The sequence below is a fragment of the Neopsephotus bourkii genome, unplaced genomic scaffold (genome assembly GCF_033783945.1).
Source record: "Neopsephotus bourkii isolate Nb327-2 ecotype Australia unplaced genomic scaffold, CSIRO-AGI_Nbou_v1 NB_1820, whole genome shotgun sequence".
NCBI lineage: Eukaryota > Metazoa > Chordata > Aves > Psittaciformes > Psittacidae > Neopsephotus > Neopsephotus bourkii.
In genome coordinates, this window is record NW_026902293.1 from 4,815,701 (window position 1) to 4,841,679 (window position 25,979).

At 39.1% G+C, this 25,979-nt stretch overlaps 1 protein-coding gene across 2 annotated transcripts; it reads left to right on the plus strand.

Moving 5' to 3' along the window:
- The first annotated feature begins 1,883 nt into the window (after window positions 1–1,883).
- On the plus strand, window positions 1,884–25,676 carry YTHDF3 (YTH N6-methyladenosine RNA binding protein F3). 2 transcript variants are annotated; one of them, XM_061342748.1, is made up of 5 exons: window positions 1,884–2,055; window positions 4,088–4,112; window positions 9,161–9,246; window positions 10,645–12,237; window positions 23,011–25,676. In XM_061342748.1, the coding sequence occupies exons 1-5, from the start codon at window positions 2,032–2,034 to the stop codon at window positions 23,032–23,034; spliced, it is 1,752 nt and encodes a 583-aa protein (XP_061198732.1). In that variant the 5' UTR covers window positions 1,884–2,031; the 3' UTR covers window positions 23,035–25,676. The 2 variants fall into 2 exon arrangements, with proteins under 2 accessions (XP_061198732.1, XP_061198733.1); XM_061342749.1 differs by lacking the exon at window positions 9,161–9,246 and having other exon boundaries at window positions 1,927–2,055.
- Window positions 25,677–25,979: the final 303 nt, after the last annotated feature.

Consider the following 25,979-nt stretch of genomic DNA (forward strand, 5'->3'; position numbering starts at 1 on the left):
CCAAAACAAACACAAAACAAACAAAAAAAACAACAAAAACACCCCCCCCACCCACCCCCCCCAAAACTCAATTCCAAACCACCTTTTACTCTGTGAAGAAAAACAAGCACAGGAAGTTTCAAAAGGGAGTTCGACTTTATGTTTTGAGGGATGTACCTTCTCATTACACTGACAGGTGTTTACACAAGCAGTATTGGATTTACAGCATTCTGTCCTCAAAACTCTTAGCAGCATATTCACTGCAATGCTGATTTTTCAGATTCAAGTTTATAAATGCTTAACTCTCCCTGTGGTATTGCAGAAGCGGTGTTGTCTTTTATTGATGGCTGCTACAGGAAGCCCCTATCTAATTGCTTAACTTCTGTTTTGTAGAATCATACAATCAGCTAGGCTGGGGAAGATCTTCAAGCTCATCAAGTCCAATCTTTTTCCCAGGTCTGCGAAGTCCACTGCTAAACCATGTCTATAAGGGCCTCAGCTATACATTGTTTGAACACTTCCAGGGGTGGTGATTCCACCACTTCCCTAGGAAGCCTGTCTTTTAGTGAAGAAATTTTTCCTAATGTCCAATCTAAACCTCCCCTGGCACAACGCGTGACTGCTACCTCTTGTCCTATCATTTGCCACCTGGGAAAATAGACCAGCCACATCCCCTATCCTCCCTTCAGGTAGATGTAGAGAACGATAAAGGTCCCCCCTGAGCCTTTTCTTCTCCAGACTGACCAATCCCAGTTCCCTCAGTTGTTTCTTGTAAGAGTTGTGCTCCAGACCCTTCCTCAGTTTTGTTGCCCTTCTCTGACCTTTTCACCCAAGCAGCTTTCCACGCACTCTTCCCCAAGCCTGCAGCATTGCATGGAGTTGCTGTGGGTCAGGTGCAAGACCCAGCCTTGTTGTACCTCATACCACTGGCCTTTGCCCATCAATCTAGCCTGTCCAAATCCCGCTGCAAAACCTTCCTACCCTCCCGCAGCTCAACACTCCCACCCAGCTTGGTGTTGCCTGCAAGTTTACCGAGTTTGCACTGATTAAGGCCTATATCCTTTGTTAATGATGGAGATGAAAGCAGTCACATAAAAAAAAAAAATAGTGAAGCATATGATAACCGTTTGCTCCCCACTAAACCTGTATCAAAGCACACACACCCCACGACAAAGAGCAGAACTCAGTGGACGAGGGCTGCACGATAAGCGTTACAGCAAGTAATCCCACCATCCAGGCGCTCTCCTGGCCAGACGCACCACACCGCCGCGTACAACCGGAGCACAGGGCGCGGCGGCGGAAGCCACGCAGAGGACGCCCAGAAAAGGCAGCGACAGAAGGACAACCCGGGCTCACCACAGACTTTAACGGCTGCTAACAGGAGCCGGGCTGGAACCCCTCACAGCACCGCTAGCCTGACCGCCCTTCTCCCCGACTGCTCCCGCGGTTCAAGCGCAGCGGAGTGGCTGAAAGTAACACTGCTTGCCGCCTCACCGAGCGCTCCTCAGCGGTGCCACACAACGCACATAACCCCGCGGCCCCACGCACACACCCCCCCCGGCGGCGGGGAGGGACTGAAGGGAGCGGCAACACCTCTTTCCGCCCGCGCCCCGCCCGGCGCACGCGCGCTCCCACCGGCGGCAGCCCGCGGGGCTATGCTCCCGTCCCACGTGACATGGAGGCGGAGACGGGAAGGGAAAGGTCAGTGTCGACGCCGGCGGAGGGGGAGCGGAAGGTCAGGGTGCCGCGGAGCGGAAGTGGGAGCCTGAGCTCGTCCGCCATTGTGGGGAAGCGGAGCCCAAAGCAGGGGGGGAAGCGGCGCTGCGTCCGGCCGGTCGGCTCCTTCCAGCGGGAACCCGATCGGCGGCGGCAGCGAGCCTAGGAGGCGGCGACGACAATCAAGCGGCGGCGGGGAGGAGGAGGAGGAAGAGGAGGAGGCTGCGGCGGCTGCGGTGAGCGGAGCGGCGGGCGAGCGAGCGAGCGGCTCCGGCGTGCGGAATCATTCGAGGCCCAGGCGGAGCGCAGCGAGGGGATCGCGGCTCCCCGTGAAGAATGTCAGCCACCAGCGTCGACCAGGTACTGGCCGCGGAGCGGGGAGCGGTCGTCCGCTCCCTGCCCTTTTCTCATCTCTGGCCCATCGTTAGCCCCGGCGGGGGGGGGCGGGCGGCAGCTAGGCGGCCACCTGCACCTTCCTTCTTCGTTGGGGCGGTGCGGTTCGCGGCCTTCTCCTTCCCGCCCTCCCTCTTTCCCTCGCCGCCGCCACAGGGAGCAGTGATCAATCGGAGCCGGCGGCGCCCGGGATGGCAGACCCCTTTTCCAGCCCAGCAGGCCCTATTTATAACCGCTGATCCGCGCCAGAGCTGCTCCGCCTCCCCGCCCGCAGGGCTCGCCGGCGCTTACCCCCGCGCCTCCCGGCCCGCCGCCCGTTCGGCTCTCCCCGCCTGGCCGGCCCTTCGGTGTGTTCCGATACTCTCCCGGCCCAGCCCCTCCGAGCTCCCTTTTCCTCTCGGCTCTGGGAGTGCCTGGGTGCCGGGCTCCCCGCGGCTCTCAGCTCCGTCTCCTCCCTCCCCGGGCACCCCTAATTTCTCAGGCTCCTCCTTACCGCATCATTCCTCTTCCCTCACCCATCTCTTCTCCCTTCGGGCTCCTGGTTTTTCGTCCTTCCCCGCGGCCTCCGCTTTTCCCAGCTGTTCTCTCTGCGTGCGCCGTGCTGCGCTTTTTTAGACGCTTCTTCATGGAGCTTAGAGTTTGTTATTTTGTATGTTTGCTAGGCCTCCACTGACGTTTCTTTCCGGATGGAATCTGTTCTGTCTTGGTCTTTGCTTCTTTATGGGCTTCTGCCACTCCCTGAAAGTTTTGGCTCTGCAGTCTGCTGCTCCCTTTTATTTTGTCTCTCTGCCTTTAATGTTTTATTTCTTAAGCCCCTGTGCATGCTCCCAAATTTCCTTTTAAGCACTTCTTTCTAGCTGAATGATCTTAGTTTTTCATTGCTCAATCTTCACGGAGTCTTCTTCCCAACTTTTCTAGTTCCATGTCTCTTGTTCATCTCTGCATGCCTCGGTGTCTGGATCAGAATCATGCCCAATGATGAGGTGTTTCGGGATTTTAAGTTTACAGAGATTTTTCTCTGGTTTTGGGAGGTAGAAGTGACTAATCAGTTTGGCCTTAGATAGAACAGTGTTAAGCACTGTTACGATAACTGTGAGGCAGATGCACATGAAAGCAAGATGGAGGTGGTTGCTTTCTAAACTTTCAAACCTCTGAATACTAAATTTTTCAGGACTAAAAATCGTTAGAGAGTAACAGAGCCTTGGAAGGCCTCCCATGTTTAGTTGTATGTAGGAGCAAAGATGAACTAGATTTTCATGGGCTGACATTTGTTTTTTTCTAAGCTGTTTTATTTTGCTATAGAGGAATTAAGGATACTGCAACTTGCACTGTTACAGTGATTCTTAGTGCATGACAGAGTGTTTTGTAGTAAGTAATCCTGAAAAAAAAAAGTCCTCCTTAAGTTAGTTCCGTATGTGAAAGCTTCATACAGACTGCATCATTTTCTCTGTAATTGCATAGATGAGGAATGCACAACTTGTAGTTAAGCTTACAATATCACTCTATATTCCTTTGTGTATCTAAACAACAAGGCACTGTACGTTACTGCCTGATAAGAACCCATCAGTCAAAAGATGACATATAATAAGTTCTCATGAAGTTCTAGTACTGGTAGTTACCTTAAGCTACTAACTTTCATTGTTTTACTCTATGCTTTGTTTATTGTTTATATTTTGGGGACCACATGACGCAATTAAAATCCATTTGTTCAGGTTTTCAACAATATTTATGCTTTACAAGCTGTAAAAGACTAGGTTATTTCAGTGTTTTTTGATGAAATTACTTCAGTTTTTAAGTTTTGCTGACGGTAATATTTTACATGATATTATTTTATCTAACAATAGTTTTTACAATAGCATGTTTTTAATAATATTTTAAACTGATATGTAAGTTGAAAGAGCAGGTTGGCAAATAAATGGAATTATCCTGAAATAAACGTTAAAGAATTCTAACTGTATTTGTTTTGCCTTCCCCCTCCCCCCCACCTTTCTACGTACAGAGACCTAAAGGACAGGGAAATAAAGGTGAGTCCTTGTATTTCATCACTAATATTGCTGCTTATGGAGGTTAATGTGTCTTCAGAAAATCGTGGGAGGAGAACATAGCTATTGAATGTCTTTTATTTCAGAGCAAGATGACAGGAAATTCTGTGCCAAAATGTTGTTTCCCAGCATTTTTACTGCAGCATGGCAGTACATCAATTTAAAATGGTTTATTTTGCAAATGAAGATTAATGTCAGAAGTCAGATGATAACCTAACAATTTCTTTTTAGTTGATAGTGATATGCTTGTGTAATCTCTTTAACAGTACACCTTGGGCCTTTCTGTGCAAAGAATAGAATCAGTCTACTAGAATCATCAGGAAGAATCTTTTGAACAGCTTCCTTAGCTTGTGAGACAACAGCCATGTGACTATTTAGTTACTCATATCTGTGAGCAGAGCACATCACCTTCCTTATTCTCAGAATCTTTGTGGGCTTTTCATTTTAGTGTCAGTATAGAATATTCCTGTAGTGTTAGTAGGCCTTCTGCTGTTCTACTTTTTTTTCATATTTCTGCTAACACCTTAATTTTTAGATGCTATATTCAGTGGGGTTTCTTCTCTCCTACAAAAATAAGGAATGAGCTACTTTATATTCTTCTCTCTAAAATTCTTGGCAAGTCTGTTGTAAACAGCATCTCAGATTGTGTCTTGCAGTTTCTTTCTGGTTGGCAATTTCTTTTCTTTGACATAAAGACTAATATTCTGGGAATTCTTTTTGCCTAATCTGTACACTTGTGCCCATTTAATTTTTAGGTATAGAATAACATGTGCACCGTTACCTTCTTGTGTTAATATCCTTATTGTTTGTTTATGCAGATAAACTTTTTTTGAGCTCATGTCATCTTTTGCCTCTCACTGTTCATTATCTGAACTAGTCTAATTGTTCTCTTCGAATCGTCAGTGTTAACTGCAGCATAGTTTTTCTGTATACATATTACCTGCTGCTTATTACAGATATCACTTATGATGATGTTTGGTGAGTGGCGCGTGATTCTTGAATCTTGCAGAATTTTGCTTGTTCCTTTTCATTTCTCTGCATTCAGAGTAAAATGAACTTGTGTTTACATCCTCAGACCTCCTCAGTTTCATTGCTCTTGAGTACTTGTTGTCTTGTATTCTAATACTTCTATCTTTCCTCCCCCCCTAAAAAAAAAATGAAATGGAGTTTTTAACTATTTCTTTGTGTCTTTGAAATAGTTTTTATTTATGTATTCCATATTGCCCTAAAATGAGAAGTGAGAATCATTTTAGCAAGTAGTTTGGGGTGTTGTGTTCTTTGAATTAACCGTATCTCACTTTTAGTAAGGTTATTGAGATGCATCTTTTAGAGTCATAGAAGTAGTTTTTGAACTGTACTCCATTTATATGGATAGGAGCAAAAATATTAGGCATTTCTAATTGTGTGTTATGTTGCAGTTTAACAGCGAAAAAGTAAAAGTCAGCTTTTAACTTATTTATGTTAGCATATTTTTGTGTGCTGTTGTTTGTAAATACCACAGAATGTTTGCATCAAAGCACATCTCTTAGTTTGCTATGTGTGGAAGAAATTCTCGTAGTTCTGTACTTGTTTTTTTATGGAATGCATCCTTTTAAATATTGTATACTTACTGTATATTTTCTTGGTAAGAATATAACCTAAATGAAAACTGTAATGAAACAAAGCAAATTCTCCTCCATTCTATTAAATTATTTCGTTTAATGTATTTAATGACACTAAGTTATGATTCAGCTTTAGATTAAAGGGCTAGGAGGTTGGAGATGGTAGCACAGCGGAGCATGAGTAGTTGCTTTGGTTGAGAGACTTTTTTGAGAGGATTAGTTAAGTCAGTATCAGCAATCCTTACTAACAACATATTAGCAGACAGTAATTTTTTTTCAGGTGCCATGTTAGGCCCCAGGTTAAGGGAGCCTCAAGGGAAGATGTGATACTGAGTTTATAGACTAACCAGGGGTTGGTTCTGTGCATAAGAATTACAACGTTAGAGGATGCTAAAAAAGGTTACTGTCTGAGTTTCTGGCAGAGCATATGAGAGAATGTGAGTGAGCAGTGTAAGGGGTGTATGCATGGAAATAAGAGTTTTTCATATTGAAACAAAAAATCCTAGACCTGCAAATGATAGGGGGAGGTAGCTGATTTGTATTGTTTAGTAAATGTTTAGTGTGCTTTATTTTAGGTAATTATAAATTGGTGTACTGTGCTGTTTCCCTTGACCAGAATTTGTGGGATTGAAATTCTAGTAGAACTGTACTATCCATCTGTTGTGTTGGATATCAATGGTAGCATTTCAGAGACTTGAGTGAGTAAATTATCCTGTCTTCAAAGTTTTCTTTTGTCAGCTACTGTACATTTGACAAAACAGCAGAGCTGACATCAGTCAAATGATGTTTTTTTTCCTTTTGCTTGTTGTGCCAGGGTATCACACCTGTTGTAGGGAAGTGCTGACTTGTGTTTACTTATGTGTGTGTATAATCTTTGGTTTTGTAGAAGGTTTAAATGTAAGCATTAGGTTTAAAACAAGAATGAAATGTTCTTTCTTTTTTGTATTTATTGTTCACTTTAACCAGGGTGTAATAATGTCTAATGAAAAATTTATTCTTACGCCTTTGGCCATCATTTGTACGTTTTGCAAGTGGTTATTCAAAGGACAGTAGCGGTTAAAAGAATATAAGCTTTAAGTTCCTTTACTTGATGAGTTGTTTCTTCCCAATATCCAATTACATTGTATGTTTTCACAGTGTTTGCAAAAGTGTCTGGTATTTTCAGAATTCGATTGATACAGATATTTTTAGTAACTGTAGATTAGTTTCAATTAGTATTTTTTCATTACTGCCCTGTTCAGTTGGAATTTAATGTGAGATTTTGGGAATAAGGCATGCATCTTAATCTGTTTGCTCTTGTTAAATGTGTGTGGGGGCAACATTCTTCATTATTAACACATTATGTAAAGTTAGAATAAAAAACCAGAGGAACATGCTTCCAGTGATTTTCACTGAAAAATGTGTATGATTACTAGGAAGGATGTCAGTGTAGAACTGTTTTGTGTCACTGACTTAAGATCTCAGTACAGAATGAATAAAAAATAATATTCTTGTAAATGTATTTTCTATGTTACTTGTAATGGCAGACCAAAAATAATTCTAAGTGACCTTTAGATACCTCTGAAATAATAAGCACAGCAGATGCATGTTTTGTGAAGATTAGCTGTCAGTATGAGGAGATTAATTTTGATAGGATTCTGGTCTTGACATACAGCTGTTTATTCTTTTGTTGTGGTTGCATGCCTTTAAGAAACTTGTATGCTGCCACCTATGTTTTTCATTGTAACAGAGTTCTGTGTGAGAATTGTGCTCTCCTACTATTAGGTTAAGTCTAAGCAATGGACATAGCATCGACAAAAGATTTTGAGGCTCATCCCTCATGTGACTGGGCCAAATATAAAGAGAAGTATAGTCTTCCAGCTCATTGATATGTTATCATTGTGTGTAAATTTAGGATGATTAATGACCTTAACTGAAACTCTTTATGGGAAAGAAAAAACCTCAACACCAGCAATAAATTTTTAAATCTTCAAGAAGATATTTAAAACACGAGTTGTTTTCTTCCTTTCCAGATACTTGCTTTGAAAAAAAATCTTATGTTATTCTGTGTTAAACTATGCATTTTTAGCTCTTCACTACTGTCTGAAGTGAAATTTTCTCAGAATTTTGGTCACTCCTGGTGATTTTGTCTATTTTTCTGTATTTTTTTTTTCTTTCCAGTTAGTTTCATTTCTTGAAAGTAGTTTGTTTCAGAGATGTTAAAGGCAAATGTGGGGAAAGAAAAATAATAATAAAATGAAGTATCCTGGTCCAGGCACCCCTTAGTTCTCAACATGAACTTTGGGTGGCAAAGCCTCCTTCTAATAAATTAGAAAAAATACCGCTCTTAAACACTAATTCCAACAAAGTTGAAGGTTTTGTTATACGGTTATGTATACTTTTCAGAAGCTAAAACAGGGAAACCACTGAGTCAGCTCCTGGTTTGTCATCTCAGGTTGTCAGAAAATCAGCTGTTGTAACTCCTGCTGTCACAGTTTCTGAGTGCACCTTACTGATCACTATAAAACCTTGAGAAATAACAAAAAAATGCATTCAGAAAAGCAGTTATTTATTTTTGAGAAGGGGTCTTAATCTTCACACTGTATAATTGCAAACTGCTGGTTTAAATCCCTGTTCTGTTTTGCACCACGGGAAGCAGTGGAACATAGTAGAAATTTGTGCAATTTCACTTTGTTTGAATAGTAGCCTAGGGGAGGGTAGAGAGGCACTTCAAGTAATTTGGGCAGCTGGAAAATTCCAGGTAGGTGTAATGCCTTAGATGAAATTAAAGGTAATAGGAGGCCAAGTAGAGCTGGTAGGAAAAGATTCCAATGTATAGGGGCATATATGCTAGGAAAGGATTTGTAATTGCCTCTGGGGACTTTAGCTCTTGTTTCTCTCTTGCTTTGTCCCCTCAGAGCTTCAGAGATGGCCACTAATGCAGAACACTATAATAGTTACGTAGGAAAATACAGAATAAACAGCTGAATAATGGTGTCCTTCATGGTTGTCTGGTGGGTAACTGCCTCTCCTCCTGGCAGGAGAATGTTGTATGTTGCAACTTTCCCTGAACCTATTGAGTATGTCTGATCTGGTTGGTCGGTCTTCGCATTTGCACTTGGTCTGGTACTTCTGGAAACGCTGGATTTACTGCCTGTGCAAATAAGGTGTGCCTATAGTTTTTTCTTTGTCTTTGGAGCTCAGGAAGGGGTAGTTGGGAATAGTCTTTGGTTTCCGTCTTTCCAGACCTCTCTTGAGATCTGATCAGGATCATCTGTAGAATGAGCTATTTTCTTTGACTTTAGAAAGCAGTGCTTAGAATAATATGCCCAGTCTTAACAAAGCACAAGTAGAAGCATTTCAGTGTACAAGTGATTAAGAAGTATTATCTAGATTAAAAGTACAACATTGATCTTCCAGAGAGCATACCTAATACAGATTTACTTTTAGTTTCAGTACAAAACGGTTCGATTCATCAAAAGGATGCAGTAAATGATGATGATTTTGAGCCATATCTAAGTAGTCAGACAAATCAGGTAAGTGAGCATTGTTTACTATATTGAAGTTAATTTTGGAGCTCAACTGACTTCTAGACTTAATTTTTGGATGATATTTCTTAGCATTACTTGCTTGAATATTCATTGAAATTTATTTTTTTTTTATCCTTGTCTTATCATACAGTATCTGAAACAGGTAAAATCTTCTTAATCATTCTGGAAAAGATTCAGTTTAAAAGCATGCTCTGATGTGTTCTGCTTTTGTGCTTGTGCTGTGACTTCAGAAAAAATAAAGTTACAAGAAGCTTGAGGAAAAAAAAAACAAACCCAAAGACCAAAACGTAAACCCTAAATCAAAACCCCACGCCTTAAACTTGAACTGAGATCATCATTTATTGGATACAGTTCAAAACAACAATTTAATTGGCTCTGAGAAAATATTGGATATGATTTCCTTTGAAGTTGGTAGAGGTAGCTCACAGTTGATGGCAAAATAGATTGAAGCTTAATATTACTACAGCTTAGTTACAACTCTTCTGCCAGGAAGTTAATGAGCAGTGAATTGTCTCTGTAGTCAAAAGTTAATACTCGTTAAGTTTGTAAACTGTAGCAGTCTTGAAAGAGGGAGAAAGTGCAAATTATTGAAAGGTTTTGAGAATTTTGCTTGCATTCTCCTTTTGTTTTTTGTTGTGTTTTTTTTAATGCAACATGAAGGAAGCATCAGCTAGAAGATGATAATTTTCCATTTCTTTCCCCAAAACAACATCAGAAACGATATGAGGGTAGTCTTTCAAGTGTCTTTGAACTTTATCTTCTCAAGAAGTAAATGCTGTGGTTTTCCATGAGTCTTGGGAGTATGATTTGAATTTAGCTAGAGAACTTTGTTCTGCTATATAGTGCTTAATGCCCATTCTCAGTAGCGTAGAAATGTTATGGCTTGATTGTTGTTCTTCCTGAAAGAGAGACATTCTTGTATCCTTTTCACTACAGTATTCTGGCAGGAAGCAAGAAACAGCTAGAAGTGAGAAATTCGACAAATAACTAAGAATACCAAAACTTTAGATCGTAGTTGCAGCTATTTTTCTGTGTTTATGAAATTACAGTTATTAAGACTTTATTTTCCTTTTTTTTCTTTTAGTAGCTTGTTATTTTCTTCATACTGTTGACATGGAGGCATTTTAAGCTTAGCTTAGTTACTAAAAATAATCTATTACAAAAATGAAGCTCCTTAGTGCTTTGAAAAGGTCTCTTGAGGAAAAAATGGCCATATTTAATGGATACCTTGTGCATCTTTTACACTAGGAGGAATGGTGGAAATTAACAAATGCATTCGTGTAATCTTTAAAAATGTTTTGGACTGCAGTACAGTGTATTTGGGTCTTTTTCCTTGAACGTAATGTCTATGTTGCTGATTTTTGGTCTTATTTTCTTTTTCAGAGTAACAGCTATCCACCAATGTCAGACCCATATATGCCTAGTTATTATGCTCCATCCATTGGATTTCCATACTCTTTAGGCGAAGCAGCATGGTCAACTGCAGGTGACCCTCCAATGCCATACTTGACAACTTATGGACAGATGAGTAATGGTGAACACCATTACATACCTGATGGTGTATTTAGTCAACCTGGGGCATTAGGAAATACCCCTCCATTTCTCGGGCAGCATGGATTTAATTTTTTTCCTGGGAATGCAGACTTCTCTACATGGGGGACAAGTGGATCTCAGGGACAATCAACGCAAAGCTCTGCTTACAGCAGCAGCTATGGCTATCCACCTAGTTCTCTTGGGAGAGCCATAGCAGATGGACAGGCTGGATTTGGCAGTGATACTCTGAGCAAGGTGCCTGGGATTAGCAGCATTGAGCAAGGCATGACTGGACTGAAAATTGGTGGAGATATGACAGCCGCTGTGACAAAAACTGTAGGCTCAGCTCTTAGCAGTACAGGTATGACAAGCATTGCAGCCAACAGCGTGCCCCCAGTTAGCAGTTCAGCACCTAAACCAACCTCGTGGGCTGCCATTGCAAGGAAGCCTGCTAAACCTCAGCCGAAGCTCAAGCCTAAAGGTAATGTGGGCATTGGGGGCCCTGCTGTACCGCCACCACCTATAAAACACAACATGAATATTGGAACTTGGGATGACAAAGGGTCAGTAGTAAAAGCACCCCCAGCCCAACCAGTACTGCCTCCTCAGACTATAATCCAGCAGCCTCAGCCATTAATTCAACCACCACCACTGGTGCAAAGCCAACTGCCTCAACAGCAGCCTCAGCCTCAGCAACCACAACAGCAACAAGGACCTCAGCAGCAGGCCCAGCCTCACCAGTTGCAGCAGCAACAGCTGCAAAACCGCTGGGTAGCTCCTCGTAATAGGGGTGTTGGCTTCAGCCAGAATAATGGAGCTGGTAGTGAGAACTTTGGTTTAGGTGTTGTATCTGTCAGTTCCTCACCTTCTGGTGTGGAAGTGCACCCAGTGCTGGAGAAACTAAAGGCCATAAACAACTATAATCCCAAAGACTTCGATTGGAATCTGAAGAATGGACGTGTGTTTATAATCAAAAGTTATTCAGAGGACGATATTCATCGCTCCATTAAGTACTCTATCTGGTGTAGTACTGAGCATGGTAATAAGCGCTTGGATGCTGCTTACCGTTCCCTGAATGGAAAAGGCCCACTCTATTTACTCTTCAGTGTGAATGGCAGTGGACACTTTTGTGGAGTGGCCGAGATGAAGTCTGTTGTGGACTACAATGCTTATGCTGGTGTCTGGTCTCAGGATAAGTGGAAGGGGAAGTTTGATGTCAAATGGATCTTTGTCAAGGACGTTCCCAATAACCAACTGCGGCATATTCGCTTGGAAAACAATGACAACAAACCAGTTACCAATTCGAGGGACACTCAAGAGGTACCCCTAGAAAAAGCCAAGCAAGTGCTTAAAATAATTGCTACTTTCAAGCATACCACCTCAATCTTTGATGACTTTGCACATTATGAGAAGCGTCAAGAGGAGGAGGAAGCCATGCGTAGGGTAAGAAATCAGTGCCATTATAGTAGCTCCTCTGTTTTTTCTAGTTTTGGAAACCTTGTTTTTCATACAACTGGAACTTAAGTGTGCGAGTGTTGAATCAGGAAGTGGTGCTTTTTTACCCGGGGTGTCTGTACTTGATATAACTGGCTTTTAATGAAAAGATTGCAGTTCCTGTAACTCGTTTTGTTAACACAGGTATGTGTTTAACTGCAGTACTAACATAGGCCTGCACAAGTGGACTTCTAACATATTTCACACTTCAAAGTAAACAAAACCTGAATTGAGTGTATTATCCATAACTCAGGTATTTTAGTTTAGATGGATGTTTCTGATAGTTAATTTCCTAAAAAAAAAAATTAAAGAGTAATATATAGTTAATGTCTGCAAAGAAGAGTGTACATACGATAGATCTATACAGAAACTTTTTTGTATTGGAGAAACTTCAGGTAACCAGACAAGCAAAAAAGGCATTTAATTTAGGCTGCTCTGTAGTACTTTGTCTTGTGTGTGCTCCCCCTACTTGTGTTCACCATTGTCCACATTATTTACTTTTACTATATTTATCCCCCCCCCCCCCCCCCGGCTTGCTAGTAACTAAATGATACAATTTGTGTTATGGTTAGAAACATTTCAGGAACTATTGTAACTGTTAGATGATGTGCAGGTATGCAGAAATGGGAGTTTGCATCAGTGCAGTTGGGTGGTAGTGCTCTTTGTTCATCCTGTCACATCACCTACATAACCATGCGCCAACTCCAAAAATCTAGGGTTTATACTAGTTAGGGGCCTTGTGGGATGTGATGTCTTGAAGTTCACTTCTTGAAGCTGCCACAATTTTGGCTGCACAAGAAGGTCACCTGCTTCACAGTCTCCTTAACTTCTGTTAGGTTTCTAGTACTGCAGTGGTTCCACTCTTGTATGTTCCTAATCCTTCAACACAAGTGTTGCATCTTACAAGCAAGTTGTGCATGCACAGCATCAATTTTGTAGTTTTATTGCATAGTTCTGCAATAAATTGTCACATGGAAAGTTTCTGTTGTTTGGAGACAAGATGAATATCCCAGTTGGGCGTGTAATGACTTTTGAATATTTTTTTTCTAGAAAGAAAACTCAATATGCCCTAAATCAGTATTGTTACTTCCATGCTATCTTGATGGTGGAAGAATGGGCAACATTTTAAACTATGTATTCGATGTAAGGGAAAATTTTGAGGTTTTAGTACAACTTCGTTGTGATTTTGGTAATGTTTCAGGACTAAGACTATCATTTTTCTTCTATTTCATTCATGTTTCAGTATTTTGCTAATTTTTGATGGTGTAAGGCATTCCACAAATGACTGGTTTGATTCAAACGTTAGTATTTTTGTGAAAAAACTCATCAAAGGAGTTACATTTCCGACATGCCCTAGCAACTAAGGAAGATACATTCCATTTGTGGTTTTGTTTCCTCAGTAGTAGATGAAGCCACAAAGTGTAATGGAGAGGGGGAACATAGTGTTTCTGTATACGTTTAATTTAAAATGCAGAGTACAAAATTCAGCATTTAGTAGGTCTCTAACTAGATGACTGATTATGCATATTTGTGTAATAAATAACATTGCTGTTTCTTTTAATACCCTCTGGGAACCATACAGTGCCTGTATGACTCAAGTACTGAACTCTGCATTTGTCTTTAAGTTACCTTTGCCAATACTGTTGAGAGAAAATATACTGGTCAGAGATACTAGGCACTGATTCTTCTACAGCATCATACAAACTGGTTTTGTGACAAATGCTAAAAAAATCACTTCTGAGCTGGGTATCTGGTTGTAAGGTTTTGTCTTTGTAGATGGATTTGAGATTTATCTTAAGGAAATGAATATGTATTTAAAATATAGGAAGTCCAAATTAATCTATAGTTACTAGGAGTTCATCTTTATCATTCTCTTATGATTATTGATGTTAAACCTCTAGGTTTCTTCTGTATCACACAGTGTACAAGCAACCCATCTTTAAATTGTAAACATACAATTGTTAACTCTTCAAGTATAGTTCGGAAATGCAACAATTAGTATTGTAAACCCTGGTTTACAATTAATTGAGTGATCCTTTATTACCTAGTGCCAGCTAGGCTTTTATGGAGCTGTATTTAAATTTGTGTACTTTCTACTGCCAGTAGAACTCTGTAAATTAAGTTCGTGCCCGTTTTCTGTGGCAGCTGGGGCAGTCAGTTTCCAGTGTTTTGGTCATGAAAAATATGTTTACTGCTTTTCATAAAATATTAAATACATCAGGCAGTAGTAGTCATTTACATGGTCGTTGAAGGTTCAGTTAATGCTTTGTTGTTGCATAGGTGGTAGCAAACTTTCCTACAACCAGTGATCTAAACATAGTAAACAGCATGTGATTTATGGATTTAATTTAATTTACTTTATGACTGTTCATCATTCTAGCTAACTTACTTTAAAATAATTGGTTGTAAAAGTTTAATCTTAACAACTCAGAGGGATCAATAATTAATTTCCAATATGACCCAGCAGTATGTTTTATTAAAATATGGCAGCATAGTTATAAAAGTGCAATGAATAATATGTGGCTAACATGAAACTTCAGTCACTTTGCCATTTGATAAAGGTTACATGCAAATGAATGGGAATAGTCTCTTTACATGTAAATATTAGAACTCTGGTGTCTGCCACTATTTGATGTGATCCTGGTGTCTGGAAGGTACCTACAGTTGGAGTTGGAACCAAATTGTGCAGTAGCTATTCACACTTTTCGTATGGCTCAGGTTTCAGTTTCTATTTTAAACATACAAGTGCTGTGATCTCTCACCAGAGGAGCTAAGAAATCTGTGAAGTTCTTCATGAGTTCTCTCAGTAGGATATTGAGGTAATCTGAAATTGCATTAGTCCTTAGTTTGACCTGTTGCTTTGTGGTGTAAATGTGCATATTTGTTTGGGGAAAAAAATAATTCTGTATTAGTAGTTATGCACCTGATCTTCAGTAAATATATGGATCAAAAATAAATGTCTCTTATTAAAAATGCAGCTGTTGGAAGATTATACCTTACTTACCTTCAGATGGTGGCTTGTTAACCTGCAGTTACCTCTTGTCCAGGGACAACTTTTGTTGCTTTTTGCTGCACAGTTCTACTTTCGTAGCATATCACAGAAAAAAAGATTATGGCTCCATGTAACTGTAAAACACTTTAGATGTTTTTCTTAGTGAGATAGTCCAGAAAAACAATATAATTTTCATCCATGGGGAAGACAGAGGAATTCAATATGTATTTGTTTATCTAATTTGCATTTAGAATTTTTACTTTTCAGGAAGCCTTTGAGTGGCAGATAAATAGCATTTAAAATACTAGCTTTCTCCTCTGTACTACATACCTTGTAATACGAATGCAGATATAGCTGAAACTTTGACTGTCAAAATGAGTATTTCCTCCGCCCCACTTCTGACAATCTTGTAATTCATTGTTAATCTGGCTGCAGTTTTAAGCAGTGTAACTCCTTTCCACTCCAGGTTATTGCTGACTTTATGCTTGATTTGATATTTATTAAAATTATATTGAAGGAAGGAAGGGAAAGAACATCCATCAGCTGTAGACGCTTCTTCCTCCCCCAACCACCAACTATTAGGTTATAATGTCAAAGTCAGTACATTCACAGTCCTTGTACAGGCCAAGAAAAACATGTAGTTGAACAACATTTTTAATGTAGTTAAATGGTAGTTGTACCAGACAACTTTATAAAGATGTTGTATTTTCATCTGAGAGATTCAAAATGGTAAATGAAACAGGTTATGTAATACCTGCTGAGAAACTTGTGCATTTCCTGTGTGCTTCTGATGATATTTCAAGGACTATTATTTTTCAGTTTCCTTGAACTTGATCCTTATCTACAGTTTCATTTTCATAAATGAAAGTGGTATTGCAGGTCTCATGTCTGTTTTAAGAAGAAAGTAGAAAGAGAAGATACGTTTTTGTTCTGTTGATGATGATGAGTATGTACTCCTTGTCTTGGGAGAAGAGGATTATTTGGCTAGTGTAATTTTAGACATACTGTTCCAGAATTTTCATCCCATGGTGATATGCTTATTTACCATATCGTCATTTGCTTTTGTATCTTTAGTCTTTTGGAAATGAATAAAAATGACCTGCAAATTCTTAGTTACAGACACAGGGATTTCAAATGTGCCTGGTTTTGGTGCATTTGGTGGAGTCAGGTGTTTCTGTTCAGAGGTAGAGTTTAGAATTTGTTACAGGATGGGGATAATATGGAGAGGTCTCCATGTTAAAATATGGTGTTAGAGTGACTATGTAAGAGTTTGAGCAGTGATGTGTCCTGCTCTTCTCTAGTACGGGAAAAGATAATGCAAAGGGAAAAGTGCAGTATTGGACTGTTGAATGAAGGAGATGGAATGTAATTCAGCTTGCAGGCAGACTTAGTTTATAGTGACGCTTGCATTGATCTTGTCTATGGTTTAAAATTCCTACCTACAAAGTTGAGCCTGCGGAGTCCTTTTGCAGGGTGGATTTAAATTCTCTGACCCTGGGACTTGGAAGACTGGTTTCTCCTGTAAAATAGGGACCCCTATTGGAAAAGCTAGGAATATCAACCAAATGGTTTAATGCTCAAGAGACCAGTCGTTTTTGGAATCTAATTCTTTAGTGTCCTTAAATATGAAGGTAGCTGCCGAAGGCGGGACTACAAACTTGAGTTCAGCTAGAACTGTGACAATTTACCTTTTCTAAATGCTGTGTCCTTAAGTTGATTTTAAAGCAGAGAAATAACTTTAATCTCTACTTCTAGAGCAAAAGCAGAACCTTGAGTATATGTGAATAGCTGTTAAAATTCATGCAGCAGCCTTCTGCTTCCTGCTGTTACTCCTCAGATTGCAGTGCTTTGATAAGAACAAACTGACTAGAACACTGGTGATTTTTCTGCAGTTTGCAGGGAAGAAATACGCCTGCATATTGCAAGGAAGTCGCAACCTGTGTGACTCTCCACATAGTACTTCAGCCTTGCTTCATTGACTCATATCACAGATGGGCTGGTTAGCAAAAACTCAAGTGAAGATTACTGGTGGTGCTTTGTTAGAAAAAATAGAACTGTAAAAGCATACAGATCTTGCATTGCTAGTAAAACTGTTTCTGTAGATTCAGTTGAATTAGGATTGTTTCATATCAAAGTTGATTGGCTTTAACCTTCAAATTCACCTAGTTCAAATGATACGTTACAAGAGTTTGTATCAGAGAATAAGTAGTTTGAGCCCAGTTCTTTGTGAGTACCTTTTCAGAGGTTTGGTAGTGTACTTAACTATTGACAGGTAATTATAATTCTTGTTCTGTTTCTGTACCTAGTGATTGTAGTCGGTTATGAAAAAGTAAGCACAACATTGCATTTTCATTGAACTTTCAAATAGAATATAATGAGAAACCAAGATAAAATAAGTTAATATTTGCTTATAGCAGACCGGAATTTCCGTTACATGTATGCAAAGATCATGACTGTGAGGCTTAAAGAAAAATTGTCTGAGAAATCCACCACAGTGTGTTTTGTAGGCCCCGCAGTGGATATCATTACCCTTCCAAGGCTACTATAAAATCCTTAGCAGAGTAATTAAATAAGATCATCATGTTGCCCTTGGGCGTCTGAGAGAAATTAATGAAGGTGTTAGTCATTCTTTTGCTTCTTTTGCTGGGACAGTGTTCATCACTGAATGCAGTTTCCATAGATGTAGGTAGAAACTACCTGTTGTCAGACTTCAGAAGCTGATGCTATGCTCTGAGTATTGGTAGCAATAATGAGGATCTAGAAGCTTGATTTTTAACTTTTAAATGAACTTGCTGAAATAGCTGTCTTATAGCTAATTAGTCTGATATTTCAAAGTGAAGTACAACACTGGAAAGGACTCTACTTATAGTTAGAATTGACTAATCCATCACTGAAAGTATCTACTGGGGAAAACAAGAGTGGAAGGGCTTTTCTGGTGCATGGAGTTCAAGCTTGGTTTCTGTAGAGCCTTTCCTTGTAGTGTTGTCATATGATATCTTTAAAGTAGATAGATTTCTTTCCTCACCTCTGGCTTCTGAATGTTTGTATCCTGTTATTTATGTACTGTGGAATTTCAGATGTGGATTAAGTTCTTATTACCTTTATCATTTACCATAATAAAATATGTTCTGTCCATGTTCCATTAACAATGCATGTGTCTGCTCAAATGTAAACTCGCATTTTACTGTAATTTGTTCGTACTGTTATCACAAAGTATATTTCAGAGAGTGAAAAAAGTAAAATGTCATCAAAACTGATAGGAAGATAAATAAATTAGAAGTCTAGGTCTTGCAGCTTTTTAGACTTTCTTAATATTTATATGCTTTAAAGCCTTGTTTACTGTCTGGAGTCAAATGATCTGCAGCAGCAGGGTCCTGGATGAGTATTAATTCATAAGGCTTACTGGGAGAAGGAACTGCTCTGGAGTTGTAAAACCTCATTTGACTTGCTATGTTGAAGTTGATTTTTAATTTGTGGATAGTAGTTTTCACATTGGGGTAAGGAATAGAAGCCATCTCTACAGGAGATAATTTCTGGGTCCATGTAAGGCTTCTATAAATCCTTCCTATCTGATTCTCCCTTCCCATCTTCCCAGAATTCCCAAAAGTGCTTCTCACAAAAATTTATTTAAATATTTTTACCTAGTTTTGAGGTAATACTTGTGTTTAGATTTGCCCTCTCTAGTTTGGAATTCAGGAGTGAGAAGTTTAAAACTATGTAAAATAAAGGTTCTTTTTTAAATTTCAGTAATGTAGTTTGTTAACAGCTAATGAGATACTTGTCCTAAATGGAGTATAAACTCTTTCCAGCATTTTTCAGTTTTCTCAGTGATCTGTTTATCGTTGTGGTTCTCAAGCACTAAGGTCAACATTTATGCTGTCATAGCTGTAATGGTACACTGGGGTACAATAAACTGCAGATTATGGCTGATGCCATTAGTAAATGAGATTTCATGAACTCTGCTGCGGCTTCTCACCACCTCTGCAGCTGTCTGTTCTGCCTCTGCCAGGTGTTTGTGCCCACGCAGCAGAGCTGGCAATGGAGATGTGTGCCTGCGCCTCGCTTCACAGAATGCAGTCTGACATGTTAGCTTACAGCGCAGATGAACAGGGCTTTTAAATTGAAGATTAGATCGCAGTTTGCAGTGGAGCAACTAAGATGTGCTATGTGTTCCCTCCTGCAGCTGCTGTGAGAAGGCTGCCTCTTGGCAGAGGGGCAAGGCAGACAGCTTCAGGCATGAAGGTTTTAAACACTGCAGTAAGATGCAAAAGTAAGATGCAAAAGTATGGCAAAATACAAGGGTATTTTTGCAAGTAGAGCTGATGGTGCAGGAGGTGACTCTGTGTGTGAGCTCTGCACTGTGAGTTTGCAGTCCTGGATAGCTTTCAAAATGCACACTGTGAAATACTTGCACTTGCAACTGCTATAAAAGAAGCAAAGATCCTTTAGGTCTGCTTTCCCTCACCTTGAGCTTCAGTTTGTGGGATCTTGGTGAAAAAAAAACCAAACAAAAATACAGGTGAGGACTCTAGTAGGCCATTGTTGTTGTTAGGGTATTTACATTTTTGCTACTTAGAGTGAGGCTTTTTTATTTACCTTCTTTGTGACAAAAGTTCTAGGGATCAATGTTATATGTATCTTGGTAGTTTTTTTTTTTTTTTTTTTTTTTTTTTTTTTTTTTGGTTTTTCTTTTGTTTGTTTTTTTTCAAATTGTGTCAGGAAACATTTTTGTTGCTTTGAATTTTGAAATTCTCTTAGCATAGAGATTTTGTTAAGCTTGAGGATAAATTACATTGCATCTACTTTACAGCATGGCATCATTTGATTAATGCCCTGAATTCAGAGGACTGAAATTTGGAAGTAAGTCGCCCAACCTTGCAGTTCAGACAGAACGAATTCCAGATTTTTGTTTGCACTAGGTCAGTGCCTGTTTCCCAGGTCCAAGCATTTTTAGGTTCACTTTCACTTGGTTAGTTTGTTCAGAAAGTTATATGCATGTGTGAAATCTGCTCACTGTTTGGTATGCAGCTGGCAGGTACCTTTAACCAGCCGATACATTCCCACATTGTTCTTACTCAAATGGTATTTAAATTACAGGTCCCACTCGGAAACTCCCCCTAAAGATGGGTAACCTCACCCTGGAAAGTTCTGAAGTGAAGTTGGCCTTTGACAGGGAACTTAAATTGATTGGAGAAGCTTTTTATCTGAGAGCATCGGAAGAGATGTGGCTCATCTGAATTTGAGAAATTAGATGTTGTGTGAAAGGAAAATGCAGTCATTTATGCTGGAAACTTTCTCTGCTCCTTTGGTGGAAACCTGCTGGGGATAAAGTCTTCTGCTAGTTTGCCCATAATCACTGTTTATATAAAACCAATCAAACAAAAGCCATCCCCCAAACCCAGAAGAATACTACTTTTTGAGACAGGAAAAGGCAGTGGTAGCAAGTGTCATCAGACTTGGAAGCAGGGGATGTGTGTGTGTTAGTTCACTTTTGAGTGTAATACCACTACCTGTGTTTTAAATAAATCAAATCAAGTTTTCTCTGTCTGTTTTGCTGTCCAGAGTACCCAGATTATCATTGATACCAGTATCTGAAGAAAGTAATGTTGACTTGCACTGAAAAGTGTCAAGTTTGTATGTCTGTGTTAAGTATTTAAATGTAAACATAGTAAAATGGAACTTTTGAGACTACAGGAAAGGTGGGTTGGGGGTGTTTTGAAGCCTTTTTTCTTCATAGAAATCAGAATGGACTAGAAATTTGTAACAGCAGGTAGTCAGGATATCGTTCCCTTTCTACTTTGAAATTTTATGAGCTTAAAAGCATTTTGATTTCAGGGGCTATGGAAAGCACAAGCTTGGTCAGTTTACTGTGCAGTGCAGAGAGAGGCTTTCTAGACAGCTTGGCTTAGTGGTTACATATGTATTACCTGCACATGAGCTGGAACTGATGCTTAATTTATATATAGGTAGTATTGAAAATTGTTAAAATATTAATAACTCATTCATTAAGACTGCAGTTTCACAGGCTCCTACTTAATACCACAGTAGTGTTTTTCAGCATGGTGCAGTTCTTCCAGTTGAACTCTGCTAATAGTAGGAGAATAATCCGAGATGTGCACAAGCAGGCTATTTTTGCATGACTTACATGCATAGTGAGGCATGAGGCCAGTGATCATCTGTTTTCAGCCTAGATATGCCCTGTTAGCATATCAGTTTGATAGTATCAGTCATTAATACCGTCTCACATTTTAAAAATAGTATCTTGCTATGAAAATATTAGTCATGTCTCTTTGAACTAGGAATAAAATGATACCTAGCAGAAGAGTGCAGTTATTGCTCTCACTCTAAAAACCACTGAAGTTATGCCCTAGAGAATGTCCAATCTTCGATATATATCTCTTGGAACCATGAGCTGCTTATTGTGACCAAGACCTCTGTGCGAGTTCTACTTCTTTGGTGTTCATCTTGAGATAACTTGGAGGTCTGCCTTGGAGAGGACTAGATCATCATCTGGACTCTAATAACCAGTATAAATGTTATGTATCCTCTTATTTCATAATAGTGTCTTTTTGGCACCATGTGCTTGGGTTCATACACTAATTTGCACTTTTCCTAAACAGTTTCTAACATAATAAAATTTCAGTATGGTATCAAAGTGGCTTTGAAATGCCTTCTGGTTTATTTTTGTTTTCCCTGCTACATTTATGTTCCATTTATAACATGCTGTGTAATGCAATAATACTAAAAATACTGGAAATGAGGTTTCTGTTTTCTTTTAAGTGGAGGAGGGAACTTACCTCTCTTCCACAAAGGTATTTTAAAACATTTATGTGACATGCTCAATTGTACATGTTAAGAAAGGCAATGCAGTTGGAGATAAATTTTTAGCTTCTTAAGAGTCAAACTACAGTGTTTTTACAGTCTAGATGTAAGGAAGGCAGTGAGATACAGTTTATTGATCTGTGTGGTTTTTTTTTTTGTTTGTTTGTTTGTTTGTTTTTTCTTCCCCCTAGGGGTAGTCATAAGTGTTTGTCTCAAAGTAAAGGAAATGGAGGGTGATGAGAAAGCACTCAATGTTACTTACTCTGTTTAGTAACTTGTAGACTTGTAAGAAAGCGTAAGAATTTGTTAGTCCCTGATAAAGTGCAATTAGTATTTTAACCCTTAATCATAGAAAGTTATTACATCATTGTTTGTATTGCACAGATAACATTGCACGCTTTGTTCCTTTACACCAAACGCAGCATCTTGCAACGCTGTGAAGGTGTTGTACGTGAATATGGCCTTGACTGCAACTCAGGTTTGCATTCAAGTGGGTTTTTTTTCCAGTCATTCCGACCTCTCTGGTTTTGCATTTTGTTATTAAAAAAAAGTGTGGATGGCTTATTTTTATTGTTTTTCTTGCTACTTGAGAAATATGTTTGTATGGAGGAGGAGGTAACGGACCAACTTGTTCCTTTACCTTTTGACCACACACATTTTATTGTAGGGGGCTTTGAATGAGATAGTTGGGAATGGGATCTTTACTTTTCCAGTGATATAATGGATGGAGAGTAGAATGTTTAAATATTCATGCAGAGCATTTCTTGACAAGTGAAGCTTTTTCCTTGAAAGCTTGTTGCCTGAATTAGAAATGGCAAGCAGTGCAACTGTTCTAATGAGACGAAAGCAAGCAGATAATGTTCAACTGTATGTATTAACATGATTGTTTTTGTTTCTGTTTTTTTCAGGAGAGAAATAGAAACAAACAATAACTATATGGAGATGTCCTGCTAGAATTACAACACTAATGATGTAGACTCTGGAAATGCCTAATATGTCTAAGAAGACGTTATTAAAGCTTTTTTCTGCTTAAGGTGACATCTTTGAACACTTTAACACAAAATTGACTCTTCTTGTAATGGTTCTCATCAGTGCATCTGCCCTTATACTCTCTCACCAAACACACTTGAGAACTGTACCTTCGTCAAGCACTTTCTGTCCTGAAGCTTTTACCAGTATCTGCTGTCTTTTGTATTTATGCATCCTAGCTAAGGCACAGGAGACGGAACGAATGCAAGGATTCATTAATTCTTTGAATTTGTTAAATACTAACATTTAACCATTAGAAGTGGTTCAATGATGTGAGATTCACATTGCTTCAAATTAATTTTTTCTTTGTTGTAGTTTTTTTAATTGTCAGTTTTTAGCTATTCAGCAGAATAAAAGCAAATCATGCCATATTTAGTCCTGGAGTAAAACTCAAGTCTAAATGTTCATGTGAAAATTATTGTAGTAATCTTTTAATATGGCAGAGCAACTTTAAGCTGCAGTTTAGCCAAATGAAACGTAACATGAAATTATACTAGAATGACATTTCCCTTGTTTCAAACTGTTTGGTGTAAGAGAATATTAATATGCAGCTTGGTGGACACCACCAGTTAATGCACATTTCTTTATTTTTTTTTTCTGTAACATGTATACTGAAAAAAGTGCATTTGTCTGAGGAACTGTTTGTTTGCTACCACTCAATGAATCTCAGTTTTGAGTAAATGTACCTCAGTCTAAATCAGACTTTTTATGACCTTTATAACTACATTTAAAATAATCTTTAATTCCTATTTCTGGGTGTTTGCAAGCCTTGACAGATTGCTATCATGAAAGTGAAAATTTACTCCTCTAGGTGATTCACTAGCTAAATAAACATAATTCTTGTTTAGCAAGCATATACTGTTTCTCAAATTTTTTTTTCTTTCATTGTCCCAGTATCCAGGTGTTTTTTTTTCCCTATTAAAAAATAGTTTGAGGAAAATACTTCAATCCTTGGAGATGACATATTCATAGCCATGTTAACATGATTTTTTGTGTTAGAACCATGCATCAAGAATTTTAGGATACGTAAATCCGCATAAGTTTCTAACTTCTAAAAGCGCTATCTTTTCTTTCAGTTTGTGTAGCAACACATTCTATCTGCTGGAAGAGAATATTAAAAAAATGTTAAGCGGGTGTATTGACTGTACAAAATACTGAACAGCCTGTACCAAACTCCAGGGATAGCTTTCTCTTTTTAGAATGGCAGTGTAGAAGTCAGATATGTTATAGCTTAAAATAGCAATACCACATATTATTTGAACATGTTTCACATCTTACTGCCCAACACAGATGTTTATATTGTGTTTCAAGTCCTTCAGTTACAGATTCTGGCAAACAAAGTTCTGGAGTTTAAGTGGGAAAGGTTCATTTTGAATACAGACTATTTTGCTATATTTTATTTCCTCTCTTCCAAAGCCCCTTGCACTCTTCTGACTTTGCAAATACAAAGTTCAATATACACTTATTTCTTGCTCATTATTTAAAACGTTGTTTGAGACTGTGGAGTAGCAGATGGGAATCTTAATTCTTAGTGCCAGTTCTCTGGAAGCTCAAAAGAGCTGTATTTTGGAGAAAAGAAGCAACCTCACTTAAACACATATGTGTAACAAATAGCAAGTGGGTAAGGGAGGGATAAGCAAAGTGTGTATTGTAAGAGGAGACTAGGAGATAAAGGTTTCAAGCCCAAACCGTATGAAATTTGGCTTAAGCCCCGAAATTGCCACTTCCATGTGTGTCTGTTTCTTGCTAACAAGTTTTAAAGCTATTTATTTCCCTCTGTTGGCTGATTTATGGATTACTGCCTATTACTGCAACTGTCATTGATCAGTTGAAGTGGCAAAGGTCAGTGTTGTGAGTCCAAAGAATGTAGTCCTTCTGATGGTCCCTCAGAGGATCAGCATGCTTCTGTTTCTTTGTTACAAAAATATCTAATGAAAATGCACAGAAGTTTCCAGTTAAAAGAAAGCTACTGTTAGAGTCAGGCATTCAGGAATTGATTGCATGTGCAACCTTAATTTGCTTCCACTGCAGTATACATATTTTTGCAGGCTTTGTTAGTATTTCCTGCTTTGTCCCTTGCCTTTTTTATTCTAATAGCATGAGCACTGCTCTTGGGTTGAATCAGGTTTAGTATAAAATGGGTTCATCATGCCATTGCAGCCTTTGAAAGCTTGGAGAATTAGACGGGATTGTGAGAGAAGGAGGTGATCACATTTAGAGAGCTGTGACAGTTCTTACACTGTTCCAGGACTGATAGCAAATCTACAAATAGAAGAGTTTTATTGCTGATGGTCTTAGTCATGTTGCGACGGATTTGCTGACTGCTGAGGGTTTAGTATGTGCAGCTGAAATTAAAAGGAATTTTATGTGCATATAAAGTACTGTAAAAATAGTATATAACATTGTAAAATCAGCTATGGAGTGCTGTACTAATTAATGGACATGTGAAACTTTTAGCATTCAGCTTCCTTATGCACAAGTTCTTTTCCTCCATAAAGAAAAGGAATGGTGCTTAATATCTCAAATAAATGTAGAAATACCTTTTTTTTTATTTTTGGTCTGATTTTTCAATACAGTGAAATTGTTGTAATGGCTGCTTGCTAAGGGAGGACTCAGTGGAACCCCTTTTCTGTTCCTGATGGATGCCTTTCTGTCATAATTTGTTTTCCTGTGGTCCGTACTGAGCCAGTTGAAGATGTTTTCTGCTGATTAAATGGTCTGGGCAGTCCTCTGTGAGGTTGTATGTTTGGAAGGGAGATGGCGGGAGGGGAAGGAAGGACGTGTCCTTTCAGAAGCAGGTACCCACGGTTGAATAGGCTTAGCTGCACTATAGCTACACACATGTGGA